General features: G+C 41.8%; 4 protein-coding genes and 1 long non-coding RNA gene across 5 annotated transcripts in view; 2 read left to right on the top strand and 3 right to left on the bottom strand.

Annotated features, from left to right (window-relative positions):
* Msp300 (Muscle-specific protein 300 kDa) overlaps nt 1-6,865 on the bottom strand; it is a 111,198-nt gene extending 104,333 nt beyond the window's left edge. Inside the window, exons 1-3 of the mRNA XM_043422004.1 lie at nt 6,472-6,865; nt 3,099-3,571; nt 1,813-2,041 (exon numbers count right to left, since the gene is read on the bottom strand). Coding sequence (XP_043277939.1) covers nt 1,813-2,041; nt 3,099-3,518 — 649 coding nt within the window. The 5' untranslated portion in view covers nt 3,519-3,571; nt 6,472-6,865. The remainder of the gene's footprint in view (nt 1-1,812; nt 2,042-3,098; nt 3,572-6,471) is intronic.
* Nucleotides 6,866-7,534: 669 nt separating this feature from the next.
* Nucleotides 7,535-10,907, bottom strand: LOC122412333 (uncharacterized). Its single transcript, XM_043421804.1, has 7 exons — nt 10,611-10,907; nt 9,277-9,457; nt 9,078-9,184; nt 8,474-8,617; nt 8,329-8,409; nt 7,735-7,965; nt 7,535-7,645 (listed from the first exon to the last, which is right to left on the bottom strand). Exons 1-7 carry the CDS (start codon nt 10,905-10,907, stop codon nt 7,535-7,537), a joined length of 1,152 nt encoding a protein of 383 aa, XP_043277739.1.
* Nucleotides 10,908-11,878: 971 nt separating this feature from the next.
* LOC122412476 (neuronal acetylcholine receptor subunit beta-3-like) lies at nt 11,879-15,371 on the top strand. The gene is made up of 9 exons (XM_043422013.1): nt 11,879-12,050; nt 12,553-12,695; nt 12,778-12,822; nt 13,044-13,153; nt 13,246-13,462; nt 13,775-13,937; nt 14,231-14,383; nt 14,494-14,663; nt 14,772-15,371. The coding sequence occupies exons 1-9, from the start codon at nt 11,924-11,926 to the stop codon at nt 15,018-15,020; spliced, it is 1,377 nt and encodes a 458-aa protein (XP_043277948.1). The 5' UTR covers nt 11,879-11,923; the 3' UTR covers nt 15,021-15,371.
* Nucleotides 15,248-19,254, bottom strand: LOC122412477 (galectin-9-like). The gene is made up of 7 exons (XM_043422014.1): nt 18,416-19,254; nt 17,231-17,319; nt 16,915-17,125; nt 16,615-16,812; nt 16,415-16,503; nt 16,134-16,328; nt 15,248-15,749 (listed from the first exon to the last, which is right to left on the bottom strand). Exons 1-7 carry the CDS (start codon nt 18,506-18,508, stop codon nt 15,602-15,604), a joined length of 1,023 nt encoding a protein of 340 aa, XP_043277949.1. The 5' UTR covers nt 18,509-19,254; the 3' UTR covers nt 15,248-15,601.
* LOC122412481 (uncharacterized) lies at nt 17,120-19,319 on the top strand. Its single transcript, XR_006261353.1, has 2 exons — nt 17,120-17,985; nt 18,111-19,319. It is a non-coding gene; the product is annotated as an uncharacterized lncRNA (long non-coding RNA).
* The last annotated feature ends 19 nt before the right edge of the window (nt 19,320-19,338 follow it).

Here is a 19,338-nt window from a genome sequence, read left to right as displayed (position 1 = left end):
GAGTAAGTTATTCGAATGGTTGTTGGTGAGAGCGAGCCGGAACTCGATCCTGTGAACGCCCCCTACACGAAAAATTGTTCAACTTCGCGTTCACTTGGATAAACATACAATGGACATGTGCGTTCGTTAAGGTACTCGCGTCTCAAAAATTGCAAGTTACTTGTTACACTCGCAAAATCAACGACCCTGACTCGATTTTCGTGCGTGTACGCTGTCAATGACATCATTACGATCGCAGTTTCTTCCATTTTTTTCAAGATTGAATGAGCTATTTTCTGAAGTGATCGACGAATGGGAAAAATGAATATTTTACTCGTACGATATTTACTAAAAAAAATCCACGTTATACCATTTCGCTTGAATTAATAAAAAAAAAATTTTTTAATGAAAAAAAATTGAAAATTTTAGGCAAACAGGGAGGGAAGAGTGTCGTAGAATTCTGGATCGGATCCAAGAGTTACTCGGCTACAGAAGCAGTTCAAAGAACGCGTAACTGCGAGGAAAAAAATTGCAAATCGTTGTGTCAAAAGGCTCGTTAAATAGAGTCTTCCTATTCTCTTGCACGCTATGATTTAACGTCAATAACTTATGACGTCGATTTTGTACGCGTGATACAATTCTCACGTCGCGTGTTCACAGGACAGGTCTTTACGGTGCATCGGTGCGTAGAACATTTGATCGGTAGCTCGGACTCAACGAGTTCGCACACAACTATACAGTCATAGAAATTAAACCCGTGAATAAAAACACGGTAACTGTCCCGAGACAGAGGAAGCCACCGCGAATCACAAACGTGAATGGCTTAAGGCAGGTGGACCGTCATTTCTATTTATAAAACGCACGAACTCTGGTTTATACGGTGCCTTCCAGTCCAAATGTTACGATCCCGGTGATCAACGAGACTGTGCGCAAAAATAATTCCTGAATCGATCAAAACCCTTTCGTTTTTATGACTTTTTATTAATTTAATTGTGAGCTAAAATTGAACTGAAACCAGTCCTACTGCTGTCAGATAAAAAATTATTCAGAATCGGCAGAGAATGAAATTTCGTTGCGAATTGATATTTCATCGCATAAATCAAACAATTTTACTTTTCAGTGCTTAGAATTACGAAGATTATTATTTACAAAAATTATTTAGCCCCAGACACGCCCGTACACTCGATCCGAAATTTTTTCAACATTTTCTTGAGCACAGTCAATTTGTTATGACACAGGAAGGGAGTATTTGTACTCGCTACTGTTGACTCTACACTTGTAGAATCGACCAAGATAAATAGTACAGTGATTTATCATCACCTAAATAGTCGAAGAAATTCAGGCTCGTCTCATCTCTTCCTACTCGAAAGGATCCTGTGCGCGAAGACGTAGCCGCAGTTACTGCATAATCGACTGTGCCGTGTGTTTCGCTTACATATTTGTACTGAGCCGTGAGCGAGAGCAATTCAATTTGACTTGCTTATACAACGACGTCTTTGGCTCACCTGCTTAACGTTTTAATGTTGGGTCATTCGAGAATGTCTGGCCAAAACAATTATTTCAATAAAATAATAAACGATTTAGTTTGTATACTGTGATGAAATTGCTCCTACTACTGATTGGTAGTAACACAAGAACTTGGTCGCGTCACGAGCTGAACGGCAGCCGAAAATACGTAAGAAACAACATTGATAGCAACGGCACTAATAGGAGGGCAATAAATCTAATTTTTTGGTGATAATTTCGGTTCGAATCTAAATAAAGTTGTTGGAAGTAGTAAATTCACTTGTTTTTGTGTTAAATAATATTTTCACATCTCGTTGCTACACTGACCTTGTAATAACTGGATCGTTGCTTGATATTCGGCCAATTTTTCGTCGACGTAGTCCTGACTCTGACTAGCGATTATTTCGGCGGTGCTCGGTCCGCTTTCCTCGTCGTCGGCTCGCGATGGATCCAGCGGTACACCGACATACTCGTAATCTCCAGATCTATAAGGAGCTATCAGATACTCCGGTGGTCCACAAGGCACCGGCGAACCGCTCCCACTTCCCATGGGGCTCTATAAATATCACCCATAAATCTACGTTTACGAAAGATCATGACATTTTGGTGGGCTTAAAAGCTTAAACAATTGTAAACGAAAAATCTTGTAAACAGAAAACTAGAAATTCATTCAGTCAATAGACAAAAGATACAGGAGCCAACCCTTTTGATGTTCATCAAAATAAATGGGCTGTGGGAATAAAAGCCAGAATTGAATTATGCCCTCGAATACAAAAATACAAACTTTTTTCAAAAGATGCTCAATAAATCATATATACACGGAGAGAAAAAAATAGTAAGAATCACTATGCTGAATGAAAATTTTTAAATTGCGTATTTTGCTGTGACAAAGGTTTAAACTGTGCCAAGGAAACGTTGTTAAATTTATGTTGACTCGATGATGAACTGTCAAGTAGAATTATTATGCCGTTTTGTTTATACTTGGTACTGTTTTCACAATTGAAATTTACAGTTGAACATAGTAAAATTTGAGGAGCTCGAACACAAGCATCGATCGTACGCCAAAGTGTTTAAAAATTGACTATGGTAAATAACAGAATTTCATTCGCGATTGTACGATAATATACCGGTATACATGTGTACCGATGTATTTATTTTGACATCACTCATCAATTTTCATCGAGTAGCTTCACAAAAAATTACTATGTATGTTCGTAAGAATTAATAAATATTACCGATATAGAACCCTACTTCTATGGCACCATAGTAGTTTTTAGTGAAATTTTCTCTTCGTGTAGAAAAAGAAAATCAACACGAAAACATCAAGAATTCGCATGGAATGATCTGCGATTTCTTTTTCTCGTTCAGCAGTTATCATTCTGGTGCACTGAGAAATATTAATTTCAGCCGACAAGCTAAGTTTTCGAACAAGCCCAACTTCGAGGCAGTCAAAGAATCTCATTTAATTTGCCAATGATTTTTCAATTCAACAAATCCTCAATAGAATCGACAAATTTCTTTTATCAGAGTGAAAAAAATCACATTCAATGTGAGCACTTTTGTGAGCAGGATATCACCTCATCTGCAGACCTTAAACTTAAGAGACGAATTACCTGAGGCCGGTGAGTAGGTATGTAGGGCCTTGGCATTGGGTTTCCAGATGCAACAGGAGATGGCCATCTTGGTCGTGGGCACTGAATGTATCCGGGTGGTGGACAGCCGAAGACCGGTGACATACCCGGAGAAATGGGCATTCCCATGGGAACAGGGCTCATGGGATGCATCATGCCCGGTGGATAGCTCATCGGGGACATTGGATGAGAAGTTTGATGGTACTGATGTTGATAGACCGGTGTGGGTGGTCCACGGGACCGGGGATGCTGGCCCATTTGATTGAATTGTTGTTGGGGGTGAGGGGATGGGCAAGGGCTGTAGGGAGAGGCAGGACGAAAGGGGCTGGGGGCATTCGGTCGTGCTTGCCATCCTCCTCCTCCTCCGCCTCCTCCAGGAGGCCTCGATGGATGTTGCGACATTATTCACTGCGCGGAAACACGACTCTCCTTCTCTCGATCACTCGATCGCATCGCTGTCAATCAAACGTACAAACAAACCCTTCAGACCTGTTTTTTTTTCAGTTTTATTCAGTCTCCTTCTCAATCTCTATGAATCATTTCATATTATTTTTATTTGCTCTTCGTTCTGAATCAGCGTTACAATTTTTAGTAGACACGCTCGAAAACACAATGCTATTTCGAACGAGGCTTTTGACAGTGTTTAAAAACATCCGAGAGCTTTAATTTTATGTGGTTTTTCCCTTCGAATCTAGATTGGCTGCACGTCTCATGAAATTTTCGAGGGAAATTAGTGATTCTTGGCTACCCTCGTACCAACACTCATTCAGAGTTGATTGATTATGAAACTACTTCTGAGAGGTCGAAGTCCCGGCTCAAGGCCTCGATATTCAGGGCACGACTGAGATCCGAGATCGTGAATTAAGGGGGAATTATCACGATACGTCCGAGTTTCCTCTCTCGCGTCATATTCACAAGATTTGCAACCCTTTTCATCCAAAATCGCCCTAAACAACGAGGCTACCAAATGTCACTTGACCGAACGATCCGCGCACGTTCCATTTTCATGGCCCACTCATAATTTTGACATTGACATATTAGCTTCCAGGCACTGAAATTTGATGTACGATTTTTTGGAGTTTTTCATTCGGACTTTCGGCAGTTTTCTCCGGTACTTGACATAAATCAAATCCCCAGTAAGAGCATGAATCCAGCTAGATCCGTTCAAAAGAAACCATAAATTTAAAAAACAGTGGAGTCTTTAAGCAGTAAAGTGCAACCGTAGCTTTGGAGTAGCGAGCAGCCGTTAAATCTCGACGACGAATTTCGGTGTAGTCGTTGAACTGTCATAAATATTATTCCCTTTCTCCACTTTTTCATGGGTGTAAATGAGGTAAGGGTAAAGGTACAGGGGCAGCTGTAACAGCAAGATTTTTTATCGAAAGGCCGCGTGCGTGGAGCGCACGTACAATCCGGACTAAAAATAGGAGCTTTTAGGCCTCTGCGTCCGAGAAATCTTTCGCTCTTGGGCTACTTGTGTAGACTACTCGAGACTTTTCGGTGAGAGCTCCCTCGCACCCGTGTGCTCGAAACTTTCACTGCTGGAGAGAATCGGCTTTTGAAAATGTGCGCTGCGATTGGCCCCGTAGGAATGTTGGGGAACAGAAATAAAGAAACGCTTGTCAAAATATAGTTGACACTTGTGCGGGCATCCCAGAGCGCTCTATGACTCCGCTCCGAGGTGCACCTCGCCGGATGGAAGCTTCGTAAATGATAAAATGTCGGCCCAAGCGCACAAAAATCGGCAAATCAACGCGAATATAAGTGTCCGACAGAGATCTCGTTTTTTTTCCAAGCAATCTTCAAGTCCGAGATTGTAAAGCTTTTTGGCCGGATACCGAGTGTAGGCCGCCTAAATTTAGCGCTATTTCTATTTATGTTCAGGGTACGAGACGGTGCTCTATACAAGCTGCTCGCATGTGAGAGAGAACGAGAGAGAAAGTGTACGCAGGGGCGAGCGCCGATGACGAGACCATCCGACATATTTACCATGACTCTCTGGCCACCAAGATATTTCGGATACCGACACGATATTATCCGCGTTTAATTTCGCGTGCAATTGCCCTTGTCGACGCTCCTCTCATCAGCCACGCACGGCATCTCGCTCCCGCAGCAGCTTCCAGTTTATTTCTTTTCTACGGCCCCCCCTCTGGCTTGCCTCTCTTCATTTTTTTCTGTCATTTTTGCGTCATTCCACTAATAGTTTTTCTGGCATCGAGCTTCGGTGAATAAACTACTCTCGTGCTGAATTCAGGATATATCACGGATTCTCTCCTCTTCTCTCTTTCTCCTCAAGATCCGAAAATAAAATCTTGCCGAATTGACGATCAGAAATAGTCCGGTCCGATAGGCGGATGTCTTCTGCCTCTCATCATCGTTCTCTATATACCAACGGCTTTCCTATTTCACTATCTCGAAGAAAGCGTCCGAGTTTTGTGTGTGTGTTTTTTAATCGTTATTGTAAACCAAGGGAAAGGGCCCCCGATGAGTCGATGATTCGATACATCGGAAAACGTCGATGCTGAGAGGAAATTTGTAGAGCCTCGCTGCGGGGAGAGTAAAAAGCCCTTTGACAGTAACGCAAACCCATGTGCCGGTGGCCCCGTCACAACGACGTGAAACAATGTTCCAAAAATGACTGAAACGCCGGCAAAGGAGCGTTAACACGGGCTTGGTCATTTCGCTCGTTTAATTCGGTGAATTTTTTTTGTCTTTGTGCCAAATTCGTCTGAGCCGGGAACAATTACACGTTCCTTCGGCGAAAGCTCCCATTTCGGATTTGGCCACGGAACGAACGATCTATAAAGTGCGCGCGATGGGAAAATACTCGGGTACGTGCGGCTGCACGCGTGTATTTCTACGTAGACGTTGAACGGTGTCGGGCGACCACGTCGACACCGGGAGTAAACGAGAGGTCGTTAAACCGCCCGGTTTCGCGGCGAGATCAAGAGGTCGAAACGAACCCCCTCGCGAATTTACACAATGTTCGAATTCGCCGTGGATTATTGAGCCGTAAATGAGCTCGACAAGTTTACCAATCCCCGAATCTATTTTTCGAACGCTCCTCGAGTTTAATCGAAATTTATTGCTATTTCAGACAGAAAATTTCTCATCGGAACAATCGATTGACTTTTGTATTCAATAATAAAAAAAAAACTTTTCTATCAAATTAGACGATGATTCAGCCTCCGGGGTGAGAACGAATGGCTGATCGTTTCGAAAGAGTCTGAACCAATCGATTCTTACGATTAAGAAAAAGTTGAATCATCCGCAGTAAATATAATATTCAACTGTAAAATAACCTTTAATGACACTTGAGTTAATGGAAAATAATGAATTCCTGGGGCATAAATACCTCGGCGATTAGGCCTCGCGTATCCACAATGTTTTATGGTCGAATCACAATTATATTTTGCAAGCTCACCTCTCGAGTGAAAAACCGAATGAACCGAATCAATGGAGTCCGACGACGGAGAGGAGAGAGCAAGAGAGTTCGATAGAATGGAACGAAAATCGATGATGTACGAGTGAATTACGTGCGGGGCGAGGGTTCGAGAAAGAATCGTTCGATACTCGTCGAGTAGTCCGAGAAAAATATACGGAGGGGGTTGAGAAGGGACGGAGGGCGGGTGTGCCTCCCGAGTCGAGATTCGAAGCGTATTTTATTCGCGATATGAAATTGACCGATATTCGAATCGATCAACGATCGTTCGTTCCTAACGATAATGCCGGTTCACCGCCGAAGAGCACGAACAGACTGGATGATTCGGTCGTCCAGGATTGGCGTCGTCCACGACGCTCGCGCCCCGCTAACGTCGGGAAGCTGCTGCTGCTGCTACTCCTCTTGCCGCCACATTTATATTTAACTTTGGCATCACTCGACGCATTCGACTTAACGTTTTTACAAAATGTATATACGTCTATATGAGCCTCCGCGTATCCAAGAAGAACGTCGGGGTATTTACTCCTCGCACCGTCGTCGGCCTCGTCAACCATATCGCCAATCTTTTGAACCCTTTTCTTCCGTGAACCCGCTCCGCTCCCCTCGCCCCAGCGCCCTCCATTTCACCGAGTTTCATTCTTGTCCGAAGTCAAGTTTTTTTTCGGGTCACCGCTAGTTAGAGCCAGAAAAGCTCTAGATCAGTCGACTATTAGCATCGATGAGTCTATTGCTCGTTGTGGCTTCAGCTGCTCATCGATAATTTTGTTGAGAGAAACACGTCCGAAAGCTCTAAAGACCTGTTTCACAGAAATGTCCCTCGTCGCGTGTCCGCACACACAGATTTCGCTTCCTCGCGCGGCTCCGTTTTGGCCGGAGTGATTGATGACTCGGTACAGATCTACACGAACCTCTCTCATTCTTCGTTTATTTCATTTTTTATACTTTTTTACCAGCATCCCCGACAAAGGGGAGAGCATCAACTGTAATCGGCTAGCCTCAGCACCGATTCCATGCCACCGAAGACTATCGACGTTCTGCAACTGTCGACCGTCACCACTGCTTTGTTGACTGTGAAACTTCCCATCACCTGCTTGACAACCATCCAAATTTTCATCGTTTTTTCTATTCAAACGAAAATTTCACTTTCCTCAGGGAAAAATGGCTTTTATCGCGTACTTTTTTCTCTTTCAAACTGATGATTTCGACTTCCCCCGTTCCAGAGCCTCCAGCAATCACGTGGTCGCCGTAAGGATCACCGTCGAAGTACTGAACCGCATAAAGAAACTCGCCGTCCAAAGTAGTCGGCCGGTTTCCCGGCACAATCGTTTCGATCAATTTGCCGCTGGTCAAGTCCCAAGTCTGTAGACTACCTCGGACCACCCACGAGCCGGTTAAAACGTAAGTTTCCTGCACTCGGTAACGTCACAGATATGTTGTATAACAAACTTTAAACTAGAAAGAAACACTAACGCAAACGCATCATCGCGGTTTATTTAGCCCGAGAATAACGATGACTGCGCGGCAAAACTCCTATCAACACCTAATAATAAATTTTCTACTGAGAACGTCCCCCTCCGATAGTTACTCTTAGCTCAGATCGACTTGAGCTCATGAGCTTTATTTGGCCCCACATTGACGCGAGACTTTCCTCGTTTCCCCCTCGAATAATTAAACTGATCAACGGATTCGTTCCCCTTTTAAAATGGTGTGCATCATCATTGGGCATTGGAAAATATGAAGTACGACGAATTTTGACAAATTTTTCCTCACTTTTATGTCGATAGCGTCCCCGCAGATGTGAGGTCCCTTGATCAACCTCACCGAACCGTCGCCCACGCGCACGTCCCAAATCTGAAATGAAAACATTGCCTCCGGAGATTGTAGAAGAAAAATGCTCGAGACTCAAAACGGTTACCCTGACTGTGTCGTCCCAACCGCCGGTGATGAACAAACCCGGATAAGATTGATGAAACTTGCAGGCGAATATTCTCATCCTGTGGAACTTGCCAACTTTTTCTTCCACTATGTCACCCTCGGCTTTTTGGTAGATCGTAATCAACTGCAACCACAAATCAATGAGCTTCGAGCCGAGCGGCTCCAACACTTTTGTCTCGGAGAAGCAGAGTTTTCATGACGAAAAAAACTATAAAAACTCGAAACACTATTAATCATCTGATTAATATTGTTTTTTAGATTTTATTTACAGAAGCTCGTTGGGAAAAATTATTTTTGAAAACGTGATTCAACTGCGGAGGTTAAACGAAAGAGTGGAAAACGTTCGCGTTCGAAATAACGCGCTGGATGCACAAAACGTTGTAAAACATTTTCAATACGACAACAAAGTAAAACCGAGTTCCATCCCTTCCAAACGTCGCTTATTTAATTTGCTGACATGCAATGCCGATCGAACGTGATCGAAAGTAACTTTGAAAGGTTTTTGCAATTTTGGGATCTCGTCGTCACGACCGCGACAAGCCGAACGTCTATTCGCTGGCACATGCTCCGGTCCTTTTAATTACCTTACCAATTTCAGCATCGTACAATCTCACAGCTGCATCTTTGCCACCCGAAACGATGTATTCGCCACCGATGCTAACGTCAACCGTGTTCACTTCGTTTTTCGGTTCTCGAATAAATCAGTTTATTATCAATCGATTAATCGCGAATCGCCTCGATCAGGGACCGACGCGCTATCTTCGTAATATTATTAATAATTACCCTCGATAAAACGCGAAAATTCGTTGGTGTTGGTGGTGCAAAGAAATATGTTGCCGCAGGCACTCGAAGCGTAAAACGTCTCTGGACGAATCGGATTGAATCGGCAACACATTATTGGAAACGAAGCCTCCATTCCGCTCCTCAGAGTGTTTCGGAGCTCGCCCGTTTCGCCGTTTCGTACCTGCACCGATCTCGAATTAATATTCCAGTCGTGAAATATTTCTCTTCCAAATAATCATGATCCAAGAACAAAAGTTGTATTTCGTGCTCCAATAATGCTGAAACCAATTTTAAAAACCACCACGAAACTTCCTCAACTGGGGAAACATTTTTTTATTATCCACACGGAGAAAACGGATTCGTTTTGTATAGTAAGAAATATATTATTTTTCAAGAATTTTCAAAGTATTTAGCCACCGATTACAAAGAGCATAGTGTTTTTTGAATTTTCCTATTTTTCGTCTCTTTAATTCTAAACAGCTTTGTGAGGATAGCAAAAGTGATGCACGCGTGAGAACTATATTTCGTTTTGTTTTCGAGTGTTATTCATCATGTCAAACCAGTCCGTACCGATAAGTGCAAATGAATTGCAAATCACAAATTTTTACTGTCAGCATAGTAAATTCTATGACGAATACACGAATATACACCGAATACGTGCGACATTTTACCATACGCATAGTTTTTTTCAGGGTTGCCCGAGCAAACTTTACAACATGAACATTTAAAGCGACTGAAAAGATTTTTTGCTATGCTTATAGAGAAAAAGACTCTTGAGTCTTTTGAATAAAAAGCATGAGCATTTCTTATCACTGCTACTCGAATTAATGCTGCAATCCAGTTATATACTGTCTCCGAGATGCTGTATTCTCAGTACTTTCCTCGAGAATTTTCGGCCTCGTTTTCTCCGTGCAGAATTTTCCAAATGATTTATGAGTGACGGAGCTCAAATGCCTCTGAATATCGTGATTTTTTTTGTAAATCTGTCGGATAAATCTATCAGTTAAAAAATTACGTTTGCGGAGCGGTTCTGGTGAATAAACGCGACTGCTGTATTTTTCGGTGCCAAGAATGAATTCTTTATCATCTCAGCCTGTTTGCGAGAGTATCGACCTACGATTTGGCACAAGAATCTGCCTTTTGTTATAATTAGTATTCTCACGAACGTTCAAGAGGTCTTTGACATTCGCATAGTGAACTTTTGTTCTTTTCTCCTACGGGAGAAACCGAAACCTGCAAAAATTGGGGTATTTCGGACTATTTTCGTTTGTAGATCCATACAAAGCTGTTGGTTGGATTCTACTTTTGTGTGTTTCGTAATTAAAGGAACGTACCTGAATTCCACCGGTTCCAAAACCGGTGACGATAACTTCACCGTTCGGGGAAAAACGTGTGGAGTAGAGTCCATTGAACGTTTCAGGAAATCGGACCTCGTGGGTCACACGTGATCGATTCCTCGTCGAAGCCTGACTCTCTCTCGTTCGTTGTAGCCAGGTGTGTCTCCTCTGCATCTCGGCCTGTGATATCCTCCTATCAGTTAAAAAATTCGGGCCCCTCACCGTTTCTGCAGCCTTCGATTCCCTCCTGTCCCGAGGCTTGTGCTTAGCCGTTTCTTCCTTCGAAAAATTCATCGTGATAATCACGCTCTAAACAACTGTTGACGTTTCTCTCGGTTGATTCTAAGACTCGTGTACCACCTTGACGACGAATTTTCCGACGAACTGGGACGACTTATCAGCCTCAGAAAGCTGCTGGCGCTTCGACGAGTCTTTCGATGTCGCAGATCCTGTGTAAGATTAACATTTAACCTGTTTCTCAAAACTGACGTGTCCCAGTGAGCTTCACCGAGGAAAGTCGTGTTCATTGAATAAAATCAATATTTATTGCATCAATTTTTTGACCCAATCAACGGTACCATCTTTGAGTTCCGCTGTTCTCTCTTTATCGCGATGTTTCCGATCGTGTCGATGCCGGTGGCGATGCTGCTGTTGGTTTGGTCGTTCTTCATCTTCGGTCATTGGAAATCGAGTCTGGTTTTGTGAAAATCTTCTTAATGAAAACGCGTCAAGTTTTTTGACAGGAGCCTTCCCGTCGAAAACGACGAATGCGACGCAAGTTGCAACTGTTTTTTTTCTATTCATCATTCGAATGTTTCACTGAGCCTTGCCTTGCAGAACAATCCAACGAGTTTGGAATTTGAAGAAAGCGGCGAAAAAATATTTCCCTCGTCGATAGGCGCTCGTTGTGATTCTTTAGTTATGTGCATTAAAAAAAAATGAATTCCATCAAAAGTGTAGATAAATTTTCATTTTGATTACCTGAAAACTTTACAAGTTTAAACGGAAAGACGACACACAAATATTGGGTTTCATGGTATCTATCTGAGACTTAAAAAACGAGGAATAAAGACGCAGTTGTTTGATGTACGTATACGTAGACGCAACGGTAATTCATGGTTCCTACACGTGGACCATTACAATTTTCATTCGAGAAGATTGCTCGGATCATCTCGTCGCTCTTACGGTCTCTCCGGAAGTATGTGTATGTAACGAGGAATATTAGAACGTCGAGTGCGATAGTACTGTCAGTTATATTTCGACGTGTAGCGTGTAACATCGCGTTGATCTCGAGTCGGGTTGAACTGAGGATGATGCTTTTGCTTACATTGCAGAGACAAAAATCTTGGCGAACAACCTGTTCGATTTCAGTGCTGTTTGCATTTGTATTTTTCAACTTAATCGCCTCTGACGACAACCTCGTCAATGGATTCACGTGTAAGTAGGACGAACTAGTAATTTCATTGCTGTTCCATCCATTTATGTGTGCTCATGAGAATTATGAATTTTCTCTTATCGTCTTATCTCGTGTAACGTTCAACAATCGATTATTTAACGACCACTTTTCGGGCGTGATTTTCACCATTTTTACTCTCGTGACTCTGTCAAAATTGTAATTAAAATAAATTACATTCCGAGTCGCAGTGACATTTACAATCGTAAACTCCCGAGGCGAAAGCAACTCTCGGTAAAATAATCACAGATTGAGCGTTTATCCGTTTAACCGTTTATTGTTGGTACAACCAACCAGTGGATTGTGTTCATTAATCCATTGCGCACCACGAGGTGACATGATTGTTGTCCGCGCTCACGGAACTCCCTTTACAAAGTTCGTTCTCATTCAGATAAAAATAAAAATTGAGATAATCCAGAATGTTCTAGCTCATGGAAGGATTTTCAAGAATCTTTTCCACCTCACGATCTCAAATGATTTTTCTAGATGTTAGACGACAATGGAACGACACGTGGACAGATCAATTGAAAAAGGTTCTTCTCTTCAGATACGACAAATTCGCCAGACCCGCTCAACACTTCAACAAAACAGTCGTAGACTTTGACATTCGCATACTCGAAGTTGCAGTGGCAAGTATAATCTCATACGACCAAAAATTAGCCTAGAAAAAAACGTCAAATAAACTCGTTTTGTGTGCAAACGTGTTCGCAGGACGACTCGAAATCTTCGATGGACGTTCAATGCTGGATCAAAATGGTCCGTCATTCAGATTTTTTCTGTCTATTGTTCTAAGTAATGACGTTAATTTAAGGGGAAATGCTAGTCTCGATGCTTTCGTTGCTCGATCGAACAACGCTCACTGCTCAATCCAGCATGTTCGGAAATCAATACTAAAAGGACCAAGTTGTCCAGAGAAAGCTTCAAGCCCCCCCAATGCAACTTTCCAATCCCTAAAATTGATGGATTTTGACTAACAGGCATGGACGGACGATAAGCTCAAATGGAACCCAACAGATTATGGAGGCCTGGATCAACTGCACGTGGGAAATCACGAAGTTTGGCAACCCGATATAATCTTATATAACAGGTAAATAAACCTTCGAATTCATTGAGTGAACAAATTCACGACGAAATCGTCCCACGTGTGCTATTCGTCGTTAATCGGTTCGTTATACACAGCGCAGCTGCTGCATCGATCGAGTATTACGGCGACACTCACTGCCTCATATACTCTAATGGCACAGTGATCTGGGTACCACCGGCCCAGTTTCATGCTCTGTGCCATCTCGATCTTCGGTTTTGGCCATTCGACACACAAGAATGTTATTTGAAATTGGGCTCGTGGACGTATCACGGTGAAGAGATTGATTTGCGACTCTCGAAAACGCCCATGCACGTCTGTTCATCCAATCTTGTCGTCTCTCGAATAAGCCTCATGCATACCCAGATGCGTTGGATCCTCAGATTTCCGGTTTTCACGAATGCATGAAGTATGAAAATCTCGTTATTATCGAGACGAAGCAAACGAGGGAAGGCTTCGACGAGCTTTTCTTTAATGCTTGTTATTCTTTTTTTAAAATCCCTCTGCGCACCATCGTTCGTGCGAAATAAGGTACCGGAAATCGGGTTTTCCAATGCTCTGACTACGCATGGCCTCTTGAAATCGACCTCCTTCCAACGAGACATCAAATTCTCCTGATTTTTACAGCTCTCTGCGACTAAAAAGTACTCGCAATGGGAAATACTATCGATGACGGCGGATCGCTCTTTGAAATCTTACGGTCCTCACAAATACGTCTCATTGGTTTATGCCTTCACGTTGAAGAGGCTCGCACCCATCTATTATTCCACACTCGTCGCACCTGCTGCCAGTAAGTTACACGCTTTTTGTACATCTTCCCACTCTTTCGAGACTAAAAGTTTTGTTTCGAGGCCCATTTTTCCCTGACGCTTCGAGAGCGAGTCAGCAGTTGCGTTTCGAGCTTGAGTGCGATCGATCAAAAGCTCATATTTTCCTGAAACTCCGATGGAAAGCCTCCATTGAAAAAAAATTGTCAAAGTTTGGCACGTCAAAGTCTCTGAAATGAATTTTTCGGTTCGAAAATGTTTAAAAAATATTAACAGATTTTTCAAATGTTAACTCATCATTTCCGATCTTATCCAGCAATCGTCTTCTTAATTCTGGTTATCTTTTGGCTGCCACCACAGAACAGTGAAAAGATGAATTTGTGTGGTCTGACGACCTTAATAATATCAATATTTTTGATATATTTCGGACACAAGCTGCCACCCCTTCACGGAAAACCACCGCTTTTAAGTAAGAATCGCCGAGACATTCGTGACTATATTTCTGATTGGACGAATCGACGATTGAGTAGCGAGCAGACTCGAAAACTTGTAATCCTGTAATTTTCATTGACTTTTCAGTTTGCTTCTACAGCGGCTGTCTTCATGTTGTTACATTTTCTTTGATAATATCGGCTCTGGTGATAAATCTCTCACGGCATCCTCACTGTCGACCACTTCCCCGTCTGTTGAAGAAAATTCTCGTAGGAAAACTGGGCCAGTATTTGGCTCTGTGCGATGAAATCAGGCTGGTTCGTTTACTCCGCATTGATTTTTATTAATCCTGAAAATTTTTAGTTTTTCTTTGCCGTTTGCCTCGCAGCAAATTCTTTCAAAATTCTCTGTCTCCGCGAACACAGATCGAGTCTCGAAGATCGGAGGGTGAGCAAGAATTAAGAGAGAACGAAAGTATGGGCGGAAATTCGTACAGACAATCGAGCCCCGGCTCGTTCAATTGCTCGGAAAATGGCGAAAGGGAAAACATAATTGTACCAGCAACGAGTACGAATCAGTTGGAGTGGATTCTTGCAGCAACGGTTGTCGACCGATTGGCATTTTTCTTATTTTCTACTATTTTTGCAATCATGGCTATGGTTTGTCTCACCTAAGAATCGCAATGATTCTCTCTCCCCTCCCCGAATCTATCAGCCATAAGTAAACAAATATTTTACTAAATATTTTTCCAATTCCATTGAATTTCTTCCATCCGCGATAATCCTTTCGAGGTCTGGGCCAAAAAACTTTCAGCACTTCCGACTAACCGACCAAATAGGAAAGTAACTTTATTCCGACATTTCATTCATCCAACTTTTTCTTCTTGATCCGACACAGAAAATGTTTTCCATATTTTTCTGAATAATTTATTTTCTAAAATAATAATATACAATTAGCGCTATAAAATTTAGTGTTGTATAAAGACAAAGAAGCGTATAATAAATGGAATAATGAGAGAAACAATACGCAACGAGACGACATGATCTTCGAGTACACGTCCAATAAATATAAATATATATATATATAAACAAAGTTTTGTATATATATAAGTTTGTATAAAAAATGTTCTCCGCGTTATGGAGATAGAGATGCTTGCAGAAACTTGACTTGAGAAAGAGAAGAATGTACTCTCAGAAAAAAGTCGTTCGTCGTCGTACCATGTCAAGGGAAGCGGAGAAAGGGAGGGGAATTAATGTCACGCGCAACTCATGGCAATCTCGTAGAGAACTACGTCACCCGATATTTTCAGAGTATCGACGATCGTTGGCTGCAATCGATGCTTAAATTCACCGATCATCTTGTCACCGAGCCATATCATGTAACCCTCGTATTCGCAGCGTATGCTAAATCGAAAAAAAATGAAACGTCATCAAGGCGATCAGTAAACGAGGAAATTTGTCGGAAGACTCGGGGAATAAATGAGTTTTTTTATGACAAAAGTTAGTCGTTGAAATGGGATGAATTCATATTTTCGATGAACGAATACAATTCTATGGGAAGAATAATCCTCGGATTGTTTCTTCTTTCGCCAAATTCGTTTTTCTATACGATGGAAAAATTCAAACTTTTTTTTTAACTATTCAGACAGTTTAGGAAATTTGTCAACTCAATTGATATTTTTATCTCCAATTTGATAAAATTTTGCTTCTCCATAGCGGTTGCTGCGTTCATCGAACGCCTTTTCGCCTCGTTAAATACGACGAAGGGGAAAAAATACGTGTTATTACGTTAATAGGAAATCACGTCCGGGACCCCAGGATAATTGGCCCTCGTGTCTCTCCTCGCTGCTCCACGCGCCTTCGGCCCAACAATTCATTACTACACACGCAGTCCGACTGCCATACTGGAATCTTGGATTTAAATGCAGCGCGATTTCCGGGTGTGGATATAACATTTCACCCCTCTGCAAATTGACGTAGAATCTGAAAAAAATGAAACGTTGCTCGATAAAATGATGAATCTTGAATTCGTAAGTTTCATCATTTCCCCCATCATTGAATATACTCACGAATGAGGAAGGAGCTTGAGTCTTCCTTTGATAAAAATACGTGCTCCATGATTGAATTCTCGATCAATCTTAATGGTAACTGGTACTTTCTAAAATAATTAATTAGTCTGATCGTCAGGTGTGAATTCATCTTAGATTTTTCAAGTGCAAACTCAATTTTTTGTGTTTTTTTTTCATGGATTTATTGAATTCACACTTACGAGATGTTCGAAGACCGGTTTTTTGTCATCGAGCTTCAAATTTCGTAGGGGTTTGCAAATCTTTGGATCGGGATAGATACAAAGATTCGTTACTCGCGTTCGCACGTCCTCGACTCCCCCAACGATCTCCAAAGCCTCGATCGTCTCTAGAGAAAATCGGTAATGAAACTCGCAAAAATGCTCACCGTTGATTGCTATCTGAAAAAAGGAACAATCGTTTCCAATCGTCAAAAACAAACTCATATTTCACTCCCAATGAATTCTCAATTCATTGTGGCAAACAACTTTTTTATTACTTACATAAAATTCGTTGGCTCCGCAAAAAATGAGCAAATGGAAATAAGAATCTTTTTCGAAAGCTCTCGAACTCGGGAGGGCTGGAGAACAGGTTTCTTCGTTCTCCCAAGAATTGCGACTTTTTGAATTTCTTACTATGTAACCTCGATCCAAACGCGGATTAAAGTGCAAGCCTACATTTCCGGGTAGCTTGCATGTAAGATTAATGGCGAATCTGGAAAACAGTTGAAGCAAAATCCAGTTTAATCCAATGACAATTTTGTCTGAAAAAATTGTAAAATTTTTTTTTATTGGTAGAATCGCAAATAATAATAATTACCCAGTAATTTGTCCAGGAAGATAACCCGTCACGATGATGGCCGAAGTTGCACTCAATTGTATTGGAATCGCGCTTTGACTCAGCACATTCTGCAACGAAATAAATGGTTTCCCATTCAGTTATTCGTGAAGAAGTTCGTCGAACCTCTGAACGAGGTTCTTTTGTTCGTACATAGATTGTCGTCAAAGTTGTGATTAAAATCCGCGTGTCGAAATTTCCTGCTAAATGCGATCATTTCTTGCTCACCGGATCGTTTCAATCGGGAATTCAATATCGTGCAGAGCCCTCCCATTATGAGGAAAATTCAGAGTCGCCTATCATTCCAACTTCTTGCGTCCAATTATTCTCGTCTGACTGAGAAAACGAAATTCAATCGGGAGGGGGGGGACTCGTTTGAGTGAGCGAAAAAAAAACCAATTTATCTCTAAGCGATTCAATAACGAGATGACGGAACACATTTGCGGTCGGGATCGCTCGCTCGGAAAGCGCTCGACAACTTACTTGTAATCGTGTAACAGCCCGAGGGACAATTAATTCCTTCAAAGCTGCCTTCTTGGGATGAAAAATAAAAATTTTCGCCTGCTAACGAACCGGGACAACTGACAATTTGTTAATTTTGACTGGCAAGAGAAACGAACCCAGACGCTCATCTGTTTTCGTTCGAGTAAACGCTAGTCGTCCGATATTTGAGAAAAATTATCGATCGTCAACTTGCAGAAGTTTTCCAATTTTTCCAAAGGAATATGCTGAGAAAGGTACCAAAACATTCCCTGCAGACTTCGCACATTCTCAATCCATCACTCAATCCATTCAACGAAATAAAGAATTGCAAGCGAAAAAATGTTTCCGAAAACTCATCGTCAGTCTCATTTCTTTCAAGATTTCAATCAAATTTGACTTGAAGATTGAAGACTGGAAGTTCACGCAAAGTTCGAAATTTCGAAACATTCCATTGCACCAATGCGACTGTGCGCGACCACTGACTGTCGCCTGTACGACAGAGTCCGAGCTGAACCGAGAATTGACGGAGTGTACCGAATACCGCATAACATATTTACACCAATACGAACGACGAGCAGGTATAGAAACACAACAGAATATTGAGCGAAGCAGATGTCGCGATCACATTTTACGTTCGACAAGATCTCATTTGAAGTGAAAATTCAATTTTCAACGTATACTCACCAACGGTTGTGTCTGCGTATCAAAAAATCGAAATCTTTTGAACGCTTCTTGTTTTTTGTCAACGCTTTTTTCCACTGTCGATTCCGGCGACATGATTCTCGAGTGTTATGAAGCAGAAGAACAACAGCTCGCGATAGACTCGACGAGTCTACACACTTAAACATGGATATCGTGCCAGCTCAGCTACTCGTCCGAATATTCCGTTGCACATGTGCCAACACATAGCCACTTATTGTCGACCTCGCCCTCACGATTTATGAGATTCTTTATGTGATTATTTGAGACTCGTGACACGTACGATACTATAGTGACCGTTTAGATGATAATTACGAGAGGGGAGCTCAAGGGGAATGAGAGAACGTTATTAACACTGCATCGAGACACAGCTCTCCGGCTGAATTTTAATTCCAAGCTTCACCATTCACTGCTAAGAAGCTCTAACTGAAATTGAGTCCGTGAAAATTGACGCATTCGAATTGCAGCATTTTACGTTTGCCAGAAAAATGTGTCGAATTCTCGGATTTAGTTCGTGCATGCTCATATTGTTTCCTTCCGTTATAAAAAAAAAAACGTCGTAATTTAAAAGAAAGTATTTTTCTTTCTGACAGTTTAGTTTACGGGATTTGTCCAAAGTGTCAATTATTTTGATGATTTCGTGTCGGTAATCCTCACTGCACTGTATTGAAAAGTTGCTCGGAAATTCAAAACCTTTAATTTTGGAATCTATTAACCTCAAGAGATTGAGACCTTTCAAAATCAACGATAATAATGCCACTGGTTTTCGTACAATAGAAAATCTTCTGACTAATGACCGAACGATTCGCCAAACTGGAGAAAAAACTTTTTATTGTATTCTCTCTTGTTAATTTCATAACAATATAGAAACCCTCTACTGACCTCGCAATTGGTAGCCGAATTTCTCC

Source organism: Venturia canescens, chromosome 6 (assembly GCF_019457755.1).
Source record: "Venturia canescens isolate UGA chromosome 6, ASM1945775v1, whole genome shotgun sequence".
NCBI lineage: Eukaryota > Metazoa > Arthropoda > Insecta > Hymenoptera > Ichneumonidae > Venturia > Venturia canescens.
Note: the sequence above shows the minus strand (reverse complement) of the source record. Positions and strands in the feature narration are given on the sequence as shown.

Coding starts and splice junctions, on each gene's coding strand:
- LOC122412333 (XM_043421804.1), bottom strand. CDS start 10,907: ATGAATTTTTCGAAGGAAGAAACGGCTAAGCACAAGCCTCGGGACAGG. Junction 8,618..9,077: donor ACGATGCTGAAATTGGTAAG/GTAATTAAAAGG, acceptor TTGTGGTTGCAG/TTGATTACGATCTACCAAAA. Junction 7,646..7,734: donor TCAGTTTGAAAGAGAAAAAA/GTACGCGATAAA, acceptor GTTGTCAAGCAG/GTGATGGGAAGTTTCACAGT.
- LOC122412476 (XM_043422013.1), top strand. CDS start 11,924: ATGATGCTTTTGCTTACATTGCAGAGACAAAAATCTTGGCGAACAACC. Junction 13,154..13,245: donor GATATAATCTTATATAACAG/GTAAATAAACCT, acceptor CGTTATACACAG/CGCAGCTGCTGCATCGATCG. Junction 13,938..14,230: donor ACTCGTCGCACCTGCTGCCA/GTAAGTTACACG, acceptor GATCTTATCCAG/CAATCGTCTTCTTAATTCTG.
- LOC122412477 (XM_043422014.1), bottom strand. CDS start 18,508: ATGTCGCCGGAATCGACAGTGGAAAAAAGCGTTGACAAAAAACAAGAA. Junction 17,320..18,415: donor ATACGCAGACACAACCGTTG/GTGAGTATACGT, acceptor ATTTCGTTGCAG/AATGTGCTGAGTCAAAGCGC. Junction 16,813..16,914: donor GCGGAGCCAACGAATTTTAT/GTAAGTAATAAA, acceptor TCCTTTTTTCAG/ATAGCAATCAACGGTGAGCA.